This window comes from Schistocerca gregaria, chromosome 1 (genome assembly GCF_023897955.1).
Source record: "Schistocerca gregaria isolate iqSchGreg1 chromosome 1, iqSchGreg1.2, whole genome shotgun sequence".
Classification (NCBI taxonomy): domain Eukaryota; kingdom Metazoa; phylum Arthropoda; class Insecta; order Orthoptera; family Acrididae; genus Schistocerca; species Schistocerca gregaria.
This window is the reverse complement of record NC_064920.1, coordinates 182426138-182447137: the sequence shown is the minus strand read 5'-3', so window position 1 is coordinate 182447137 and position 21000 is coordinate 182426138. Positions and strand designations below refer to the sequence as shown.

The following is a 21000-nucleotide window of genomic DNA, read 5'->3' as shown; positions in this document are numbered from 1 at the left end:
GGCAACTGTGGTGTAACGGGCCGTAGATGACAGGCGTGAACGATGGCTGCGGAGATGCTTACAGGTGAATAGACATGCAACTGTTAAGCAACTGACCACCCAGATGAACCAAGGGCCACCAAACATGTTTTTTCAAAGACCGCTCAGTGGACCTTGCTTTTGTATGGGGCTTCTATGGCAAGCACCTGGTTCATGCATCCATGCTGATTGCTGTTTATTGTTGATGAAGGCTGGAATTTACAGACCAATACTGCAATTGGATGCTTGCTTGCTGAAAGATGATAGGTGGCCTTTTCAGATGAATCATGTTTTATGCTGCATCGGACAGATGGACGTTGGTGTGCACAGGGAACACATTCCAACAGTCACTGGAAGGGTCCAGGCCGGAGGAGGGTATGTTATGATCTTGGGTATGTTTCTGTGACATTCCCTGTGTGATCTCATCATTCCGGAAGGCACAATGATTCAGTATAAGTATGCTTCTATCTTTGGTGATATCTCCGCCTCTACATGTAGTTTATAAAATAGAAAGAATCTTCCACATGGGAAAAATATATTAAAAACAAAGATTCTAAGACTTACCAAGCGGGAAAGTGCCGGTAGACAGGCACAATAAAATAACGTGTTTGTGTGTTATTTTATTGTGCCTGTCTACCAGCGCTTTCCCGCTTGGTAAGTCTTGGAATCTTTGTTTTTAATATATCTACATGTAGGACATGCAACATGTCACAAAGCTTGCAGTGTATCTGCATGGTTTGAATAGCACCAGGATGAGTTTACTGTACTCCCCTGGCCATAAATTCTCTAGTTTTAAACAAAATTGAGAATTTGTGGGACAACCTTGATCAGGCTGTTTGCACTGTGGATCTCAACCAAGAAACATAGTGCAGCTAGCCATGGCACTGAAGTTGGAATGGCTCCACATCCCTGTTGGTACCTCCAGAACTTCACTGACGCTCTTCCTACGTGTCTTGCAGTGGTCCGCACTGGAAATGCTGGCAGATTTTCATTTTTCATTGTTAAAAGCAGAACCAAACTGTAAATGTTCTCTCTGTAGTTATTTGTTTATTTATTCATTTTGAATACCTGCTTGTAAAGTAAGCAACAGGAAATACGGTGTTACTTTCATTTTCTCAATTTACGGAAAACTGATTTTTTTTTTCTGTTATTCTAATGAAATGGAAATTTTATGCACTTAACTACAGTTTGAATGAGGAGCTGGAAGCTACAGATTATTTAGAACTTACCTGTGTATTGGCTGAAGTGAAACATTGGTGTTATATTTATGTATTTTTGGAGGTCTAGTCTTTCCTATGGTTTCATTTCTGCTGCGAGTATTGGTGTGGCCGGGCTTTTTCTTCAACATTCATTTTTATTTACAAACTGAAAGGTAGAACATTAAATACTCTCTGTGAAACATACTACTACTGATTGAGATGATCCCACAACCTTTTTGCATTAAATGTGCCAAGCAGCAATGTAAGAATTCATTAAACATGCTACTCTTACTACATGCTGACTGAGCGTGGACTAAAAACTGACCTGTACTATGTACATATTTCAACAGTACTAACACCACACAAAAACTGCCCCAACTGAATAGCTGTCATAGTATTGTTCTTCAAATTTACAATTTTTCGTAGTTTTGCTTTTTACAAATATTTTTTAAAATTTAATCACAACTTTGAATTTGTTCGTTATGCCCTCATATGTTTTTATACAATGTTGACTTGATTTCCTCTTGCAACATGAACACATGTGTGCACACAATTCATAAATTTTATATGACTGATACAGAAAATCATAATTAACAGACATGTGTCATAAATTACGCCAGGAGCACAATGAAATACTAGTTTCTAAATCTTTTCTTGCTCCTTTTTTTCCCACCTCCCAAACACACAACTATCTGACGCTGTGCCTTTTGGCATTCTAGTCCCTGCACACAGCCCAGACAGTGTTGATTTCTCTCCCCGTCCATATACTACTATCCCTTCCCCTTCCCTGCCTCCCTCCAGACTGCTTCTTGCATTCCACATGATAGTGGCATTCTGGCCTAAGGTGCTTGAATTGGCGGTCGTGTGTGCATGAGGTGAACTTGCATGTGTGAATGGTGTGTGTTTCTCTTTTGCTGATTAAGGCTGTGGCTGAAAGCTTTATGTAAGTGTCTTTTGATTTTTTTTTTGGTTGTGCCTGTCTGCAACTTAACATGTCTTCTTTATGGTAAGTAGCAATCTATCTTTACCTAAATTGTTGATATTCCTAGTTTATGTCCTCTAATTCAAAGTCATTGAAACATTTTATTGAATATTATCAGTTTTGAAATTCATAATTTTCCTTGATTAGAGCCTGATAAGATGAAAGCTGGACTACAAATTAAGTAAATATAAGTAACGATATTTTTTACATGAAATCTGCCAAGCAGCAATTTAGGAATTCATTAAAAAGTTGCCTCAAATTGCATTACTGTTAGCATTTTCATTAAGTGTGTTGAAAATAAGTTAATTTACAGACCACATGTATCACTGGGAATGGATACAATATTTGTCACTATCTCATTTTATCTAGTTATTGTATAACACATTAATTTGGTTGTTTACATTCTTTTCCAGGCAGCCGGTGGTTAAAGAAGAGGAGAGGTCAGGTAAGCTTTCATTAATTAACTCCATTTGTTGTGGTTTCCAGGCATCTTGCAATCTGGTCTTGGTTATTTGCCTTCTTTATAGCTGTAGTTCCCCCATTTACCCCTCTCCTACTGAATGGAAACAATCCACAGATTGAGTTTGTACCATTCATTGCAATATCCATTTTTCCAGTGGTCCTAATTTAATGAGATATCCAGCAGAACATCTATGGAGTTTGGAAAGTAGCTGAGAGTTGTTGACTGAATGAGAGCTGTGAAGGTGGATCATTAACAATTCCTAAATAGTTCGGTCTACAAGAGCATTGCTAGTGAAAGGCAGGAATCTTATTTCAAGTTCCATTCTATCACACAGTTTTAACATTTTAGTGCATTCTTTATTGGTTCTGCAGTAGCGTTGTACTTCATAATTTACAAAATCACATTCTGCCATGTATTACATAATTTTATTTTACAGTGAAAATAGGTTTGTATATTATACAATCATGGATGAATGAAGTGCAGCTCAAAATTAAGTATTAATTTCATGCAAAAATGAATATTTTGGCGTAATTTTGCCTTGCAAACACTGTTTGCTAAACCAAATGTGTTGTGTTGACTTTGCTTTTTGTTTCAGTAATCTACTATAAAAGATGGATAAATGTGCCACAACAGCACAATTATCTGTCTTTCATAGTAGATTACTGAGACAAAAAGCAAAGTCAACCAACACATTTGGTTTAACAAACAGTGTTTGCAACGCAAAAGTGCGCCAAAATACATCTCCATAAAATATTGTAGAACAAAAGCAAACTGGTGCTTTTCATTTATTATAATGTTGTTCTACCAAGAACCGACAGAAGATTCTGTTAACATAAAAAAAGGCAATTGGCAATAGTCATTGCTTTGTATCTCTGTAATGATGTTAAATGGTCTGTTGGAAATATAACACTCATATTCATATCAGTATATTGTCTGCCTTCAAACAAAAGTGTGTCAAAGCCTACTGGTTGCAAAATTAGTGAATGTTTATATTTCTAATTGTAAGTTGCTATAATGTTGCTGAAATTAGCTGTCAGGTGTGGTAGACTTGTGGGTCTACTGCAATAAGTAAAGGAAAGGTGAAGCTGTGGTTCATGTTTTTAAGGGAGGCCAAATGTTTGAAATGAGGAGAGAAATACAAGTATAGTATCCAAACTAATATTCTAGAGCTTCCAGGTGTTTCTATTATGGCTCTGTTGAGAATTGTGGTTGAACACTAAGCTGTATGAAACTTTGTACATCTTGGGTGGTGAAAGTACACATGAAGATTAAGAGTGCAAGTGCAGTTATGTTTCTTGAGTGGCTTAATGAGGGAGATGAGTTTCTTTCCCATACTGTGGTGAAGCAATGTCTCTCTTACTGCAAAAAAATCCTGGTAGTAACTGTCATTTCAATTCCAATCAATTACCAACTATTTGCTAACTAGAACATGTGGGGGCTGTTTAAGGTTCAACCGTTCTAAAGTTTTCTATAAAATTGTATTATTTTGGGGGATCAATTATTTGCTGTTCATTTTGCAGCTCTGGACAGTTACTTATCACCAACATCTGACTAGGGTCTCAGGCTTGATGTCTTCTACATTACCCTAAGAATTAGTCGCCGAATAGCAGATGTGTTGAGTTGTTGCTTCTGCTATTCTGTGAGTAGTCTCCATTGTGCCAAAAGTATTTACATTCTGCCTGAACTTTCCCTACTAAATTTGTCCTAATAATAAAATAGATTGTATCTTAAATTTGGTTTCCTGTCTACTTTAATGAATTTTAAATGCATTAGTAATTCTCATTGGATTTGGCAATATACTGCCCAAGGGTTGTGCTTTTTGTGGACATATTTTCAACATACAACTTTCTTTTCAAAAGAAAAGCTTTATGAAATGCCAATGGAGGATTCTAATAGGTGTAACCACCTCAGATTTAATCCAAAAGGAAAACTTGCGATTCGCATCACTTCCCTTCCCTTCATACAGGAATGTTGCATGGGCCTAGAGGCTTTATTGAGGGAAACTTGCCATAAATGTTTGTGATGTCCACAGTACTTTCGTAATTTGCTCTTACCTATTAATCCCATTTTGTCCCCACTAATATTGTTAAGAATTATACAAATATAGTAATAGGTGAGGGGTTTTATAAGGTGAAATGGGTGGGTCAAACAGAGGTGAGGACAGGAGGAGGAGTCTATTGAAAGGAGACTGACTGGTGGGAGGGAGAGGTATTGAGTGAGTGGCATAAGAAGTGGCGCTAATGAGCCCACCTTGGCATCTACAGTCATGGTCTAGTGACTAGCTTTGCTGCCTGTGGTTCGCGGTATCTTGAGTTCAATTCTTGGCTAAGTTCTCTGCCCGTAAACTGGGTGTTTGTGTTGTCCTCATCATTTCATCATCATTTATAAATTATAAAGTGCAGCAATCAGTTGTTCTTTTTTAGATTCTAGGGCATATTGAACAATGGCTTTGAGTTTTTTCCATTTGTTCTCCACATCTTTGTTCTCATCACCGAATATTTGATGCTGAGTGCTGAGATATTCTGAAATTTTTATCCTGTCACCCTTACTGAGCAAATCTACCTTCCTACCTTTCTTAACATTCCTTGTAGGACCCGTCATCATAGATGCTGTCACAGCCATATGATCACTGATATCTTCCTCTATGTAACTGAGTCGATAAGTTCAGGTCTGTTTGTTTCCAGGAGGTCTAAGATGGTACCCTCACAAGCTGGTTCTCTAACTATCTGCTGAAGGTTATTTTCGGACAAGACATCCAGAACAATGCCACACAAATCACTATCTGTGGTACCAGTTTTGATTCCATACCACCCGCAATCTGTACTTGGCAAGTTTAAGTCACCCCCTATTAAAACAGCACGATCGGGCAAATTACTAATGATATTCTGCAAATTCTGTTGCAAGTGCTCTACAACTACAGATTCTGAGCCAGGTGATCTATATAAGCATCTGATCGCCATATTTGACCATTATTTGATACTCAATTCACACAGATTAATTCACATTCTGAATCCGTGATAACCTTGCTAGATTTTATCGAATTTTTTACTGCAATAAACATGCCGCCTCCATTGGCGTCTTTACAATAAACATTCCTATCCGAACTTAGGATTTTGTTGTCGTTGCTGTATGGTTTCAACTAGCTTTCTGTTCCCTGTGCTTTATAATCTTCAGTAAGTAATACTAATTCTGGGACCTTTCCTTGGGTGCTCCTGCTGTTTTCTATAAGCATATTAAACTTTTCTATCTCTGATCTGTGAGGACCAAGATTCTCTAAGGTCACTGTGACTGATTTAACAGGCAATTTGTCTTTGATCCCATGGGAGGGGTTCTCTAATCTAAAAAAGCCCCATGTGCATGCCGCACGTATTCTGTTACCCTAGTAGCCACTTTGTGTGTGTAGTGCACACCTGACCTATAAAGGGGAACCATACAATTCTGCATCCAATAGCGGAGGTCGAGAAATTCACATCAGATACTGTTGCAGAGTCACCTGAGCCTTTGGTTTAGACCTTCCACTCTGCTCCAAACCAGAGGACTACAATCAACCTTGGGTTCAATGCTATAAACAGACAGCTTAGCCTGCACCTCGCATGCATTGCTAATAGCCTTCACCAAATCAGCCAGCTGCCGAAAGAAGCCGAGGATGGCCTCAGGACCCTAGTGCCAGGTGTCATTTGTGTCAACATGTGCCACTACGTGCAGTCGGTTGCACCCAGTGGGCTCGATAGCCGTCAACAGGGCCTCCTCCACATCATGGATGAGATCTCGCAGCAAACATGCCTAATGCACACTGAAATTCTTTCCTGCCTCACTTGCTATCTCCCTGAGGGGCTCCATCACCCGTGTAACATTGGAGCTCTCAATGACAAGCATACCCACCCTCAGCACTTGTCTGGACTGGGCAGGGAAATTGACTGCTGGCCCAACAGGAGAGGCATCTCATGCTGGCTCAGACTTGTCAACAACACTGGGTAGCATCTCATACCTGTTGCTAAGACATAGGGAGCCAGCCACACAACTTGCTCCCTCTTTCGCCTTCTGCCCAGTGACACACGAACCCACTACTGTCTGCCACCCACTCTGGAGTGAGGACAGACCGCTCAGATGTTGCGTATCAGTAGCTGCAGCAATGTCCGGGTCACCAGGCAATTCCAATGGCACCAAAGGTGTCGCAGGTCTTGTCACTGGTGCCCTGACATCACCGCAACTTTCAGCATTAGCCAGAAGCTTGTCAAGGGTAGTCAATGCAGCTACCAGCTGTTAACGGGCAGTAGCCAACTCCCCTTGTCTGCTCACAGCAAGCATGGTCCCCAGCCATATCATACTCTGTATAAATAGATATAAGGTCTCAAATGGCGTTACTGAGTTTGAAATGTGTACAAAATATACCAAAGGAGAATAAAGTAACACTAAAAGTTGCTGTGCAGATTTCTCACTGTACTCTGAGACTGCAAGCTATTAAACAGGAATAAATTTTATGACCACAAACTCCAGCATCTCAGGCCAGACTGAAGTTATCACGTGTGATGCAAGCAGTAACCTGTAGGGGGTGAGGAAGGGGGAAGGATAGTAGTGTATGAGTGGGTGAGAGACAAATGCTATCTTGTGGAGTGCGCAGGGACTAAAATGCCAACAGGCACAGTGTCAGGAGGTTATGGGGCAGGGAGGTGGAGTAAAAAGAAGCAAAGAAGGGAAAGATTGGTGGATGAATTGGCAGAGGGCACCAAATAAAAAGGAAGGGAGATGAGAATGGGGAGGAGATGATAGGACAGAGGGGGTGGAAGTCGTTGGGTGGAGGGTGCAGTGACAGTACATTACTCCACAACTCTCGTATGGATACGACACCGTCTCTCTTTTTACCATATACATTCCATCATCCACACCAATGGCAAGAGCTGATTTCCTTCATGTCCTTGGCCAGCTTCCACCCCCTATTTGCTGGTTGGGGACTTCCAACGCCCACCACCTACTTTGGGGATCTCCGCGTCCTTGTCCGAGAGGCTTCCTATTGATTGACCTCTTCCACCAAGATTATCTTGTTTGTCTCAGTACTGCGGAATCTACTATTTTGTCAACCTACTCTCATTTGGACCTTTTGGTCCATACTGTTCAGCTAGCTCGGCTCTTTACATGGTTTGCTCTTGCTGATACACAATTGAGTGATCATTTTTCATGTGTCCTTCGATTACAACCATGACTGCCATCTATTCACCCAAGATACTGGAAGTTTTTCCAAGCTGATTGGGCACTTTCCTCCTCTCTAGCAACATTTGCTGACCATCAATTTCCTAGCATCTGTGATCAGGTCACTCGTGTTATGGAAGTTATTTTACAGTCATAGAATGTTCAATACTGTGTAGCTCCCCTTTGTCCCAGCAGCCCCCAGTTCCTTGGTGGTACAAGGCGTGCCATGACGCAATATGTGAGAGGAGACGTGCTCTCCACGTTTTCCACCATCGTCCTACGTTGGCCAACTGTATCCGCTATAAGCAGTTACGTATGTGATGCCATCACATCATCCGTGATGGCGAGAAGGCCAGCTGGGACTTCTTTACAAGTTCCTTTAACACCTTCACTCTCTCATCTGTAGTATGGAGACGAATTGGACAGTTATCTGGCACGTCTAGTTTCTCCCCTGGTCTCTGGACTGAGATACCTTAGTGGACCCAGTCACAATTTCTAAGTCATTGGGTCAACACTTTGCTGAGATTTCAAGCTCTTAACATTACCCACCAGCCTTTCTCCTGAAGAAACAAGCAGCTGAAGTGCAACCTCTTGGTTTCTCCTCGCAAAATCGTGAAAGCTATAATACTGTTTTTTCTATGTGAGAACTCCAACACACACTCTCATCCTCTCACTCTTCTGCCCCAGGACTTTTTCTCTGCATTTATCATGCCGTAGCCTTTATCTCCTTCACCTTTATAATCGAATTTGGACTGACAGTACCTTTCCCAGAAGATGGCAGGAGCTATTGTCATTCCTGTTCTGAAACCTGGAAAGGACAAACATCTCCCCTCTAGCTATTGCTCCATCTTCCTCACGAGTCGTGTTTGTAAGGTTTTGGAGCGTACGGTAAATTGCTGTTTAGGCTGGTGGCTGGAGTCCCGAAACCTTTTAACACCCACCCAATGCGGTTTCTGAACGCATTGTTTCACAGTTGACCATCTTGTTGCTCTCTCCACTTATATCATGAACAATTTTCTTAGGAAACACCAAACGGTAGCTGTATTTTTGGTCAAGAGGGGGATGCGATACCTGTTGGAGGACAGGCATCCTCCCCACACTGTTCTCTTGGGCTTTTGAGGTCAGCTACCCCTTTTCATCCATGAATTTATGACAGAGCGCACATTTAAGGTGCAATTGAACACTACTCTCTTCTGTACCTTCTACCAAGAATACGAGTTGCCCCAGGGCTCCATGCTAAGTGTTGCACTGTTTGCCATTGCCATAAATCCCATTATGGATTGTCTCCTTCGCGATGTCTCAGGCTTCCTCTTTGTCTACGATTTTGCAATCCACTACAGCTCTCAATGGACCAGCCTTATTGAAGGATTTCTTCAAGGATGTCTCAATTGTCTGCACTCATGGAACATGAAAACTGGCTTTCGATTTTCTCCCAGTAAGACCGTCTGTGCAAATTTTTGGTGACATGTGGAGTTTTATCCTCCTTCCCTATATCTAGTCCCTATTGACCTTCCATTTGTGGACATTTCCAAATTCTTGAGACTATGTTTGACAGAAAATTGTGCTGGTCTTCCCATGTTTCATATCTTTCGGCGATCTCTCAATACTCTCTGTGTTCTGGTGGTACCTCCTGGGAAACGGACTGACTGGTCCTCCTCTGCCTATATCGCACCTTAGTGTGCTTGAAATTGGACTATGGAAGCATAGTTTACTCCTCTTCACGGCCGTCTATTCTTCAGCGTCTAGACTCTATCCACCACAGTGGATTGTGTTTAGTGTCTGGCACTTTTTACACTGGCCCGTGGAGAGCCTTTACGCTGAGACTGCTGAACCTCTGCTGTCTAATCAGCGAGCTGTCCTTCTGAGCCATTACGCTAGTCATCTGTCTTCCATGCCTGCTCATCCAACCCATGCCCTTTTTTTCAATGCCTTGTCCGATTTAGGGCATGCAGGCCGCCCTTCCTCTCGTCTAACACTGGGAGTCCACTTCCGTCAGCTGCTGCATTCCCTTTCCTTCCTGTTTCCTGAAACTTTCTTGACAAATGGGGGTATGGTGCCACCTTGGCTTTACACCCGGATCTGACTTCTCTGTGACCTTTGCCAGCTTCCCAAGGATAGTACCTCCCCCTATAGTTTATTTCTGGCATTTGCTGCTCTATGCTATGTGGCGGATGCTTTTTTACACTGATGCCTCAAAGATCACCTTTGGTGTTGGGAGTGCCTATATTGTTGGCGACACCCCTATTCGATTTCAGCTTTCCGACCAGTGTTTGGTTTTTGCTTTGGAGCTTTATGCTGTTCTCCAGACTTTCCAATACATCCGTTGCCATAAACGGATAGAGTATATTATATACTCAGATTCACTCGGCTCTATTCTTGACCTCCAAGTTCATTATCCTGTCCATCCTCTGGTCCACTGGATTCAGGACTGCTTCTACATGCTCCACTTGGGGGGCGTCTCTGTTCCATTCCTCTGGATCCCAGGGCGTGTTGGTATCTGCAGAAATGAGGCAGCCGATATAGTGGTAAAGGCTGCAGTCTGTCTTCCTTGGCCCACTGTTTGCACGGTTTCCTTTGCCAATCTACAGTGCATTTTATGTCGTCATATTGCTCTTTTATGTCACGTACATTGGTATGCACTACCTGATAATAAATTATGAGACATAAAACCTCTTCCCTGTGCTTGGACCTCTTCCTCCCGGACCTGTTGTTGGGAGGAGGTAATTTTAACTAGATTCTGGATTGGCAATGTCTTCTTAGCCATCAAAATATTTTAAGTGATGATACTCCCCCACTTTGTCCCCATTGCTCTCAACCTTGGACAATGAGACACTTTTTACCTAAGTGCCCCTATCTTAATCTGCTATGTGCCCGTTTATAGCTGTCACCTGACATATCTTCCCTTTTAGCAGATGACACGCCCTCAGCTGATCACATCCTTGAGTTTATCAGTGTCAGTGAGATGACATCGGTCATTTGAAGCTCTTTTTGGGGATAACAGACCCCTCTCAATAGCTGTTTTCTAAGATTTCCCTCCGTTTTTAGTTTCCCTCCTCCTTGAGTTTTGCTCCCATTGCAACTGATTTAAATTTCGGTTTTTTATCCTTCACTAAGCCACAGAATGGGCGCTTATGACTGTAGCAGTTATGACCATAACAGTTTTGTGCCCTAAAACCATAACAAAAAAAACAAAAAAACAAAAAAAAAAGAACATTACCATAGGTTGAGACCAGGGTGATAATGGGAGCAGAGAATGTGTTAAAACACCCTGCAGTGCCTACCTGGCTGAAGGCCTCCACCAATTATGACCCATCTATCTATAAACTCTGCCAGAGTGATCCTATCCCATCCCCTCCAATCCCTGCTTAAAGCCTTAGGCCCTTGCCAGAAAATCTCCCCTGAATCTATTTCCCTCTTCACCCCTATGTCACTCCGCACACTCACTTTCTACATGCTCCCCAAAATCCACAAATCTAACAGTCCTAGACATACCATTGTGGCTGGTTGTTGTGCCCCCACTGAAAGAATTTTGGCCCTCATTGACCAACACCTCCAACCAGTTGCCCTTAATCTAGCCTCCCATGGCAAGGACACCAACCACATCCTTCACCAATTCCCCACCATCCCCATCCCTTTACCTCCTGGATCCCTACTTATCACTGTTGACATCACCTCCCTATACGCCAAAGTCGCTCATGCTCATGGCCTTACCGATACTGAACATACCTTTCACAATGTCCTTCAGACTCCAAACCCACTACCTCATTCCTCATACACCTTACTAACTTTATCCTAACCCACAACTATTTCTCCTTTTAAGGGAAGGTATAGAAATAAATCTGCAGCACAGTTATGGGCAACCAAATTGTGACCCCCCACCCCCACCCCCTCCTATGCAAACCTTTTTATGGGACCAAATCCCTAGTCTGATTCAGGTTCATCGACCATATCTTCATGGTCTGGACTCATGGCCTAGACGTCCTATCTTCATTCCTTCACAATATCAACACCTTCTGTTCCATCTGCATCATGTAGTCCTCCTCCGTCTCAGATGTTGACCACCTACTCTTTGATGGCTCCATCCCCACCTCCGTCCACATTAAACCCACCAACCGCTAACAGCACTGCATTTCAACATCTGCCATCTCTTTCACACAAAAAAATCCCTCCCATACAGCCTGCAGTGACAAACCCTCCCTTGCTCTATATGCTGAGAGTCTCACCAAGGCCTTCACAGATAGGCAGTATCCCCCAGATCTAGTCTGTAAACAGATCTCCCATGCCATTTCCCCCTCCCCCCCCAATCCTCCCACCACCCCCAAGAACCAGCCACAAAGGAATGTCCCCTCCATCACCCAGTACCATCCCAGACTGGAACAAAAGAACCACATCTTCTGCCGGGGTCTTCATTGCCTATCATTGTGCCCTGAAATGAGGGGCATCCTACCAGAGATCCTTCCTGAACCTCGTGAACTGATGTTCTTTTCCCCATCCAACCTTCACAACATCCTAGTCCATCCCTATGTCACTCCCAATCCCAACCCCTTTCCCCAAGAATCATATCCCTGTGGAAGACCTAGGTGCAAGACTGCCCAATCCTCCCACCCAGCACTTCCTATTCCAGTACTGTCACAGATGTATCCTACCCCATCCGGAACTGCCCCACTTGTGAAAGCAGCCATGTGATTTACCAGCTCTGCTGCAATCATTGGTATGGCTACCAGTCAACTGTCCACCACCTTGAAGCTGCCACCACCAAACTGTTGCCAAGAGCAAAGTAGACCACTTGTTGGCACAATATACAGCTGAACATAACACACTTGATTTTGATGGCTGTTCACTACCCAAGCCATGTGGTTCTGTCCCTTCACCATCAGCTTTTCTTAACTGTGCAGATGGGAGATATCCTTACATCACATTCTCCGCTTCCATTATTATACCAGCCGGAACCTATGGTAAGATACTGCCTCCACCCAACAGTTTCCACCCCTTCTGTCCTATCATCTCCTCCCTATTCTCATTTCCCACACTGTTTATTCACTGCCCTCTACCAACGCACCCACCCATCTTTCCCCGCCCCTCTCCATTTTCGCTCCTTTTCCCCCCACCTCCCTGCCCCACAACCACCTGATGCTGCACCTGTTGGCATTCTAGTCCCTGCACACCCCACCAGATAGCATCTGTCTTTCTCCCTACCCATACACAACCCCCCCCCCCACCCCCCTCTCTTCAGACTGTTGCTTGTGTCCCATGTGACAGTTGTATGGTTCATGTGTTAAACAAAAAACTTGGACTGTAGATATAAACTGTTAGTGGTGATGTATGTGGAATGTTAGCTGCTGAAAATGTATGATATATTTTAAACAGAAACACAAGAATGGTTGTAAAATTTGATAACAGAAATACACTTTCAATGCATGCCAGTGAAAAAAATTTGGTGCTGATGTTACATTTCAGGCTGAAAGATATTTTACAAGGTAGCCATCTCATAATTAGTCATGGGGCTAATTAATATTTAGCAGCAAATGCAGAACTGATTTCTTGTTAAGCACCATCAAAGCAAGGATACTCTACAAGAAATATCAATGGTTAAATGTTGCTGTGTATGCTAAAAGTACTTATGCTTATGGGAGTGATGCTTAGGTGGCTGAAGAATATCTCTCGATTCTTCATTGGTTCTTGAAACTTTGCTGGTAGTCTTGGTAGTCTTTGGTGGTATAAGTGGCATCTTATCATCAAGAATATGCCAGAATATTTCCATGACACTCTCAAGTGAGTCAAACATTCTGTGTCTGTTTGTGCCACCTTTCATTGTATACCTTCAGCATCCCCTTTTATTCCTATCTGGTATTTGTCTCACACACTTCAGAAATATTCTGAAATGCAGAGTTCCAAGTGATTTGTAAATAGTCTCTTTTATAGACTGACTGCGTTTTGCAAGTACACTGACAATAAATTGAAGTATTTCACTTATCTTACCTATGACATGGTCTGTTCTATTTCATATCCTTACCAATTATTACACCATGGCATTTGTATGGGTTGATCAGATCCAAATGTGAATTATTGAGTTATGTTAGGATTTTTTTTAAGTTTTTTGATGGATATTTACGTGAGATCCTGCTGTTGAAATCACTGGTGGGTGCAGGCACAACCCTATTGAAGATCAAATGCTTTTCATTCTGCACCTCTCTATCAATAGTTCTATGCTTTTATTAACATCTATTGCGCAGAAGTTGCTATTTCTTTAGAAATTTCTTTGCACTGACTGTATACTGTAGAGGGTCACTCCTGTCAATACAGATCTATACAGTTCATGGTTCACTATTCTTGTAAACTTAGCTACAGTTCTTCTACATGTTACTGCGCAGAGACAAATGAGTTCAGTCACTCTTTGAGATGTGACATAACTGCTTCTAAATCCAGCGTACTGAACTTGGGAAACTTTCTTCTTTTTGAAGCTGTTGTTTGTACTTTAGTAATCCTCTTTCTATAACAGCCTCATGGTTTCAACGTGGATGTCCTCAAAGAGGTCATGTCTAATTTTTACTGTAAGTCCTAATACAGTGTGGGAACAATAAAACTGACCCAGAAAATATTTACAATAAGACTGGTGTGTGCATGAACCTTGGTAACCCTCCGTTACACGCACCGCGGACTGTGAGTCTGCAGTTTTATCTTTCCATCAACAATCGCTTATAAATTCAAGATTTCCATTAGTGGCTTTTTCTACCTTCCCCTCCTTCCGTAATGAATTACTAGCAACAATTGCAGTTAGTCATTATTGCCAGAAGCAGCAGTCTCGTGAGGTGCGGAGTGTCAGTCTGCGTGTGTGCATTCGTTTGGCGCAGTTCTATCATCAGTTCTTTTATGATGTATTGCAGGTAAGGAGGTTTCTTCCTTTACAGTTATGTTTAGAAACTTCTTATTTATTATCCAAATTGTCATACAATTAAGAGCTGTTTCATTGACCAACACCGATTAGTTGGAGTTGGGTTGTTTGGGGAAGGAGACCAGACAGCGAGGTCATTGGTGTCATCGGATGAGGGAAGGATGGGGAAGGAAATCGGCCATGCCCTTTCAAAGGAACCATCCTGGCATTTGCCTGGAGCAATTTAGGGAAATCACGGAAAACCTAAATCAGGATGGCCGGACGCGGGATTGAACCGTCGTCCTCCCAAATCAGAGTCCAGTGTCTAAGCACTGCACCATCTTGCTCGGTACCAATTAGCGAAATAAGTTATACACTTTTTCTTCTCAGAAGAACGGTGGATGATGATCAGGTTTTGCAGTGGTTGGACGAAGAGTTGGTAATGAAGAATGCAGTGATCTGGAGTCAATATTTGAAAGTGATCACTATTCAGATAGTGAACAGTCGCTGGACGAAAGTGATTTTATCGAAAAATTTGACTTGTATTTGGGGAAAGATGGTATGCAATGGAGCCATTGACCTCTAATCCAAAACAGAAGAGTAAGAAGACCTCAACATAATATTGTCAAGCATTTACAGGGAGTTATAGACGAAGCAAAAAATGCCAGTCATCCAATTGATTGTTTATGTTCACAGATGACATTTTAGAAGAAATTGTTCGCTCCACTAATATTTAAATTGCTACCATCTGTTTTAAATATTCCAAAGAAAGAGATGCTGCAGACGCTAACATTACAGAAATCAAAGATTGTTTAGGACTCCTTTTCTTGGCGGGTGTGCTACGAACATCACAGACAAATTTACTAGATCTCTGGGCTGCAGATGGTACTGGAGTGGAGTACTTCAGACTTTCAATGGGCTTAAACCGTTTTCGTTTCTTGCTGACACATCTGAGATTTGATGATTTCAGAAACAGACAAATTAGCTGCTGTCTGATTCTTGATAGATCAGTTCAATGAAAACTGCAAGAAACATTATAGTTTATCAGAACTGGTTACAGTAGATGAAATGCTGGATGCATTCAGGGGCAGATGTGGATTTATACAATACATTCCATCAAAACCAGCAAAATATGGTATAAAAATGTTTGCACTTACAGATGCAAGGATGTTCTATACCAGCCATTTAGAAATATACTGTGGAAAGCAAGTGGATGGACCTTATCTCTGTGATAACACACCTCATGCTATTGTCAAAAGAATGGTGAAATGCATATCCAAATCTGGCAGAAATGTAACATGTGATAACTGGTTCACATCAATCCCACTTGCGGCTGACTTGGAAAATGACAAGCTGACAATGGTTGGAACAATTCGAAAAAATAAACGTGAAATTCCTCCATTTATAACAGTAGCAAAAGGTCGTCCTGTGGATGAGGACAGTATTGACAGTAATTCAGAAAATTGCAAGCCAGAAATAACAACATTTTACAATGAGACTAAATCTGGTGTGGACAAAGTTGATGAGATGAAATGTACATACTCTGTGACAAGAATTACCAGAAGATGGCCATTTATAATTTTTTCCTTTCTTCTAAATATTGCTGGAATCAATTTACAAGAGCAATTCGGATTCAACATTTCCCAGAAAAGATTACCTAAAAGTTCGTGCCAAAAAACAGACCAACAAGATTTTCCTGCAATGTGTGCAATAAATTTGTATGCCTGGAACATGTTGGTGCATATCTGTGCAGTGAGTGCAGTGAAAATGGCAACCACCACAAGTGGTTTACTCGAATTGACAGTGAGGCTGTAAACTATAGTTTTCTGAAAAAGTTTCTGAACTAATTTACTTAAGATAAGTATTGGTTAATATTCATATAGAAAGCAGTGAAAAAATAGAATGAACATAAATTTCAGCGAGTACAATAAATGTTCTTATTGGTTTATGGGTAAATTATTAGCTAAAATATTTTATGTACACTACTAATGCTGAAATACATCGTGTTTATGAATTCATTGTTTTATTTATGTTATCCAGACTCGAATCTATTATTATATTTGCCAACTGTAATGTCAGAATTGTTCATGAAAATAGTATAAAACGCAATGCGGACTCTCAGTCCGCATGCGTGTAGCGGTGGTAAAAAAATCGCACGTGTAGCAGAGGGTTAAGGAACATCACAGGTGATGCTGGAAATAGCTACTATTGATGTCGATGCAGCACTGCACTCAGTTTATTGAACTGAGAGAAATGCATAACAGTTGTGTCTGAGGCATAGCAGCAATAACTTTTTCATTGTTCTGATGTAACTTTTCCAGTGTGTGAGAATTATTGGAGTACATCTGATCCTTCCTTCTGCTCCACAGGTAAAAATCACAGGGGGAGAGATCACACAGTCAAGGTTGCCAGGAGAAAGGACAGCTTCGGCTGATTGTCTTACCATTGAACACCTCATGCTCTGGCGACAAGGTTTTGTTAGTGGTGTATTCTGTTGCTCGATCTTGTTGAAAATATCCATACAGTTGTTTGTTCTCTGCAAACTGATCCACGTACTGATCAAATAGTTTCTGATCATACCAGTTTGCATTAAAAGATGGGCACAAGACACTGTGTACCAAAGACTAATATTGAGACTAAGCAGTGGCTCTTCAAATCACTGACAAGGGTTTTCTGATTCATAATGGCTTATATCTGTGATTTTACATACCCTGTCAGGCTGAATCAAACTTCTTTGAAAATATGAAAAGCTGCAGATCCAAAAGTCTTGATTCCACTTCACTGACAAAGGGAGGCCCCGATGTTGGGATCGCAGATTTACTTCAAACTTTGTACACCTTTAATAGGCCATTAAAACAGCACAGTGTGCACTATTTTGTCAATTATGAGAAAATTGCAAGAGAGGTTTTATGCTTCAACTACGTAATTCATATATCTGTGCATAGGTGCCTCAGGTTAGAGTTCATGGTGGTCAAGTGGGTAGCGTTTAACCTCCATAAAACGCTTGTGTATGTAACAATGGTTCGACTACCAGTCAAACTTAATTTTAATCTGTATTTTTTTCATCAGTGGTCATATTATTTAATTTGTATGATGTTTGAGAAGTAATATGAATAAAGTAACTTGTGTATTTGCATGAATTTTTAATGAATTTAGTGTTATTTGATTACTTACTATCTTTAATTTAAATTTAATTATTGGACCAAACATGCTTATATCTATCTACAAGTAAATGAATAAATGCATATAGTTATCCTGAACATGTATGCCTGTCATGATTTGAGAGATTCCTTATACATGCAATCTGGTAAGGTACCCAGAATCACTTTCCACCTCACACAAAGGCAGGACCAGTTTGCAGTTAACCTGCAAAGAGGTGAGACATTGCTAATGTTGCAAGAACAAATAGTGTAGGTGTTACAGAATTTACACTTGTACTACAAAACGAATGTTTAAGCGGGAGTCAAACTGTCACCTCGTACACATTCATCTTCCAAAGCTCAAATGCTAATAACTTTTTTTTCAGTTTGTTGTTGGTAACTGTTCATTGCATTTTTTCAGGGTAGTCATCCCATGACGCTTGAAGTTCATCATTGATTCATGCATTCAGTTATTTTATTACACAGGGCAGGTAATCCTCTGACCAAACACGCTGAGCTACCATGACAGCATTTCACTTGACCATCACGAACAGTCATTATGTACAGGGATCACACTGCTGGTGCCTAAGTTGCAACTTCCCAATCTGGGACTCTGGGCAACGGCTAATATGCCAGGCAACCTTCGCTGTGGTGGGGTGGCACCCATGGGAAAGCCTCCGACTGATGTGAGTGGTGTATCAGGAAATTATCTGCAATGAAATGGATCAAACACAGCCTTAGCAGTGACTGTGCCAACATGACTCTCAGCAGACAGAAAGCAAGATTTTAATGCAGAGGCTTACAACCGCTTTAACATTACTGTCTTTGTCCATGCCATGGGATGAAAGTCCATCAAGGAGAAGTGGAGGTACATTTCTTCCAGATATTGGTATGCTCCAGAATCGAGAGAGAATCTTTCACAACATTGTAGCTAATGTTTTTCATTGAAAATATTGAGGATTGTTTCAAACAAGTTGCTGCAATGAAGCATATGTGTAATGGATCATTATGGATCTAAACACTGAATGCTAACCAGTCAGTGACACTTCACACCTTTCACAAGCTTGGGGATTTACCAGTTACCATCTCTACTTATAACAAACTCAGCAGGATTCAAGGGGTCATCTTTCATCAGGACCTAATGCTTCAAATGGATGAAGATCGGTGTGGAGTCCATTTTGATCATCAATCCAGAAAAGATTTAAAGATAATAGGGTGATCAGTGGAGTATTCATCCTAACCTCTCATGGAAATGTTTTCCCTGAGAAAATGAAGGTCATGGTTTATAGTTGTGATGTCAAACTGAAGTCTCAAAGGGACAAGAAGGATAAATTGGAAGTTAAACTAAACTCTACAGCTCTGCTCAATCCACCATCCCCACTCCCCCATGGTCAAGCCCATGAAGACTGATGAAGAACGGCACATTCAGGTGGTGCAGCAAAGTAATTCATATTCCTATTTCCCCTTCACTGCTTTCTCAGATCCCATTCTGATGTTCCTTTAATGGAACTGTAATGGCTACCATTGTCAAATGGCTGAACTCTGTCAACTAATGGTACTCACTATGTCGTTGGCATGGCGCTTCGGAAGATATGGTTCTTTAAATCCCAATTCCCTACTATTAAAAATTACAAATTGCATTGACATCGGAAGGGCATCTGGAGAAGTCTGCACCCTCATTCAGTCTGACACTTTCAATGAACAGGTGCCACTCACTGCTGCGTTGGAAGCCTTGCCTGTTTATGTCTTCCTGTCAGTCAGGGTAACAGTATGTAATATCTATCTACCCCGAGACAGATCTATACTATATTACGAGCTGGTGGAGCTAGTGGGACTGTTGCCTCACCCCTCTCCTGCTTGGGGACTTCAGTGCTCATCATCCTCTGTGGAGTAGCCAAACCACACCTAGCAGAAGCCACGCAATTGAGCAGTTACTTTCAGAACTGAAAGCCTGCCTCCGTAACAATGGAACTATAACACATTTCAGTATGATCCATACAACATACTCCACCATAGATATTACAACTGCAGTCTGAGCACCTTGCCCTTAATGCAATAGTCGATCCATAGCAACCTCTGTCACAGCGACCACTTTCCTATCACTCTCTTTTTCTAAATACATAGACTAGTGGAATATGCACCTCGACAGTCACTTCAGAAAGCCAACTGGTAAGCTTCCACCTCCAAAGCAACTTCTGAAACCAGTCAAGAGAAGATTGTCTTAGAGGAGTGGTACAAGAGGCTGTTGACATGATTATACACACTGTGGAAGCTTCAGGCTCTTCCATATGGACACTGGTGAGATGTCAGTCTCAAGAAATAGGTGCAGCTGTCAGAGCATTGCAGGGTAGTTAAAAACATAATCACTGTCCTTCTACTGAGCATTTAATAGCATTGAAGGCATGGCTTTTAATAAAGAAGAGAAATCAGAAATGTTTGGAACAGTATGGTATCATCTGTGGGAGCCCACACACTATCGTCTCAAGTATTGACTAAAGTCCACTGCATTTGTGGCCACCCATCATCCACAGTAGTTCCAGCCATCTCACCTCAATGCCAATATCTATACTGATCGTGCAGTCATTGCTGAATGCTTTATGCCTTACTTCACCAAAGTGTCCACATGCAGTAACTGCCATGCTAATTTCCTGATTCAGAAATGCCCACTGGAGCGAAACTCATTAGCCTTCCTTACAGAAGACTTTGAATTGTACAGTGTTCTATTTAATGAATGGGAGTTCCACAGCACTTTAACAGTGTTGAGAGACGGCCCCTGGCCCTTATAAAAATCCATAACCAAATGCTTAAACACTTTAGCAGTAGCAGCATAAAACAAACTCTTCGGTTATCAATTGTATTTGGCAGGAAGAGTGTTTCCCTCTCAATGGCAGGAAGTGGAGTTTGCCTGCCAATGGTTGGAGGGTGTTGTTATTTCTTTCCTGGAACTGGGTAAAGACTATCAAATTTTGACTAATTATCGACCATTTTCTCTAACAAATGGGCTGTGCAAATTATTTGAAAGAATGGTTTCCCAATGTCTGCGTTGGTGCCCAGAAGCTAGGGAACATATATCACAATTTCAAAGTGGCTTTCGGGAGTTCTGCTCCATTATAGACCAGCTGATTCATCTGGAATCGGCA

At 41.6% G+C, this 21000-nt stretch overlaps 1 protein-coding gene across 6 annotated transcripts in view; it reads left to right on the top strand.

The window, feature by feature from the left end:
* Window positions 1–21000, top strand: part of LOC126336272 (muscle-specific protein 300 kDa-like) — a 199689-nt gene that overhangs the window by 110301 nt on the left and 68388 nt on the right. For all 6 annotated transcript variants that reach the window (XM_049999771.1, XM_049999782.1, XM_049999792.1 and 3 more), the window contains one exon: window positions 2613–2644. In XM_049999771.1, the coding sequence (XP_049855728.1) occupies window positions 2613–2644 (32 nt within the window). The remainder of the gene's footprint in view (window positions 1–2612; window positions 2645–21000) is intronic.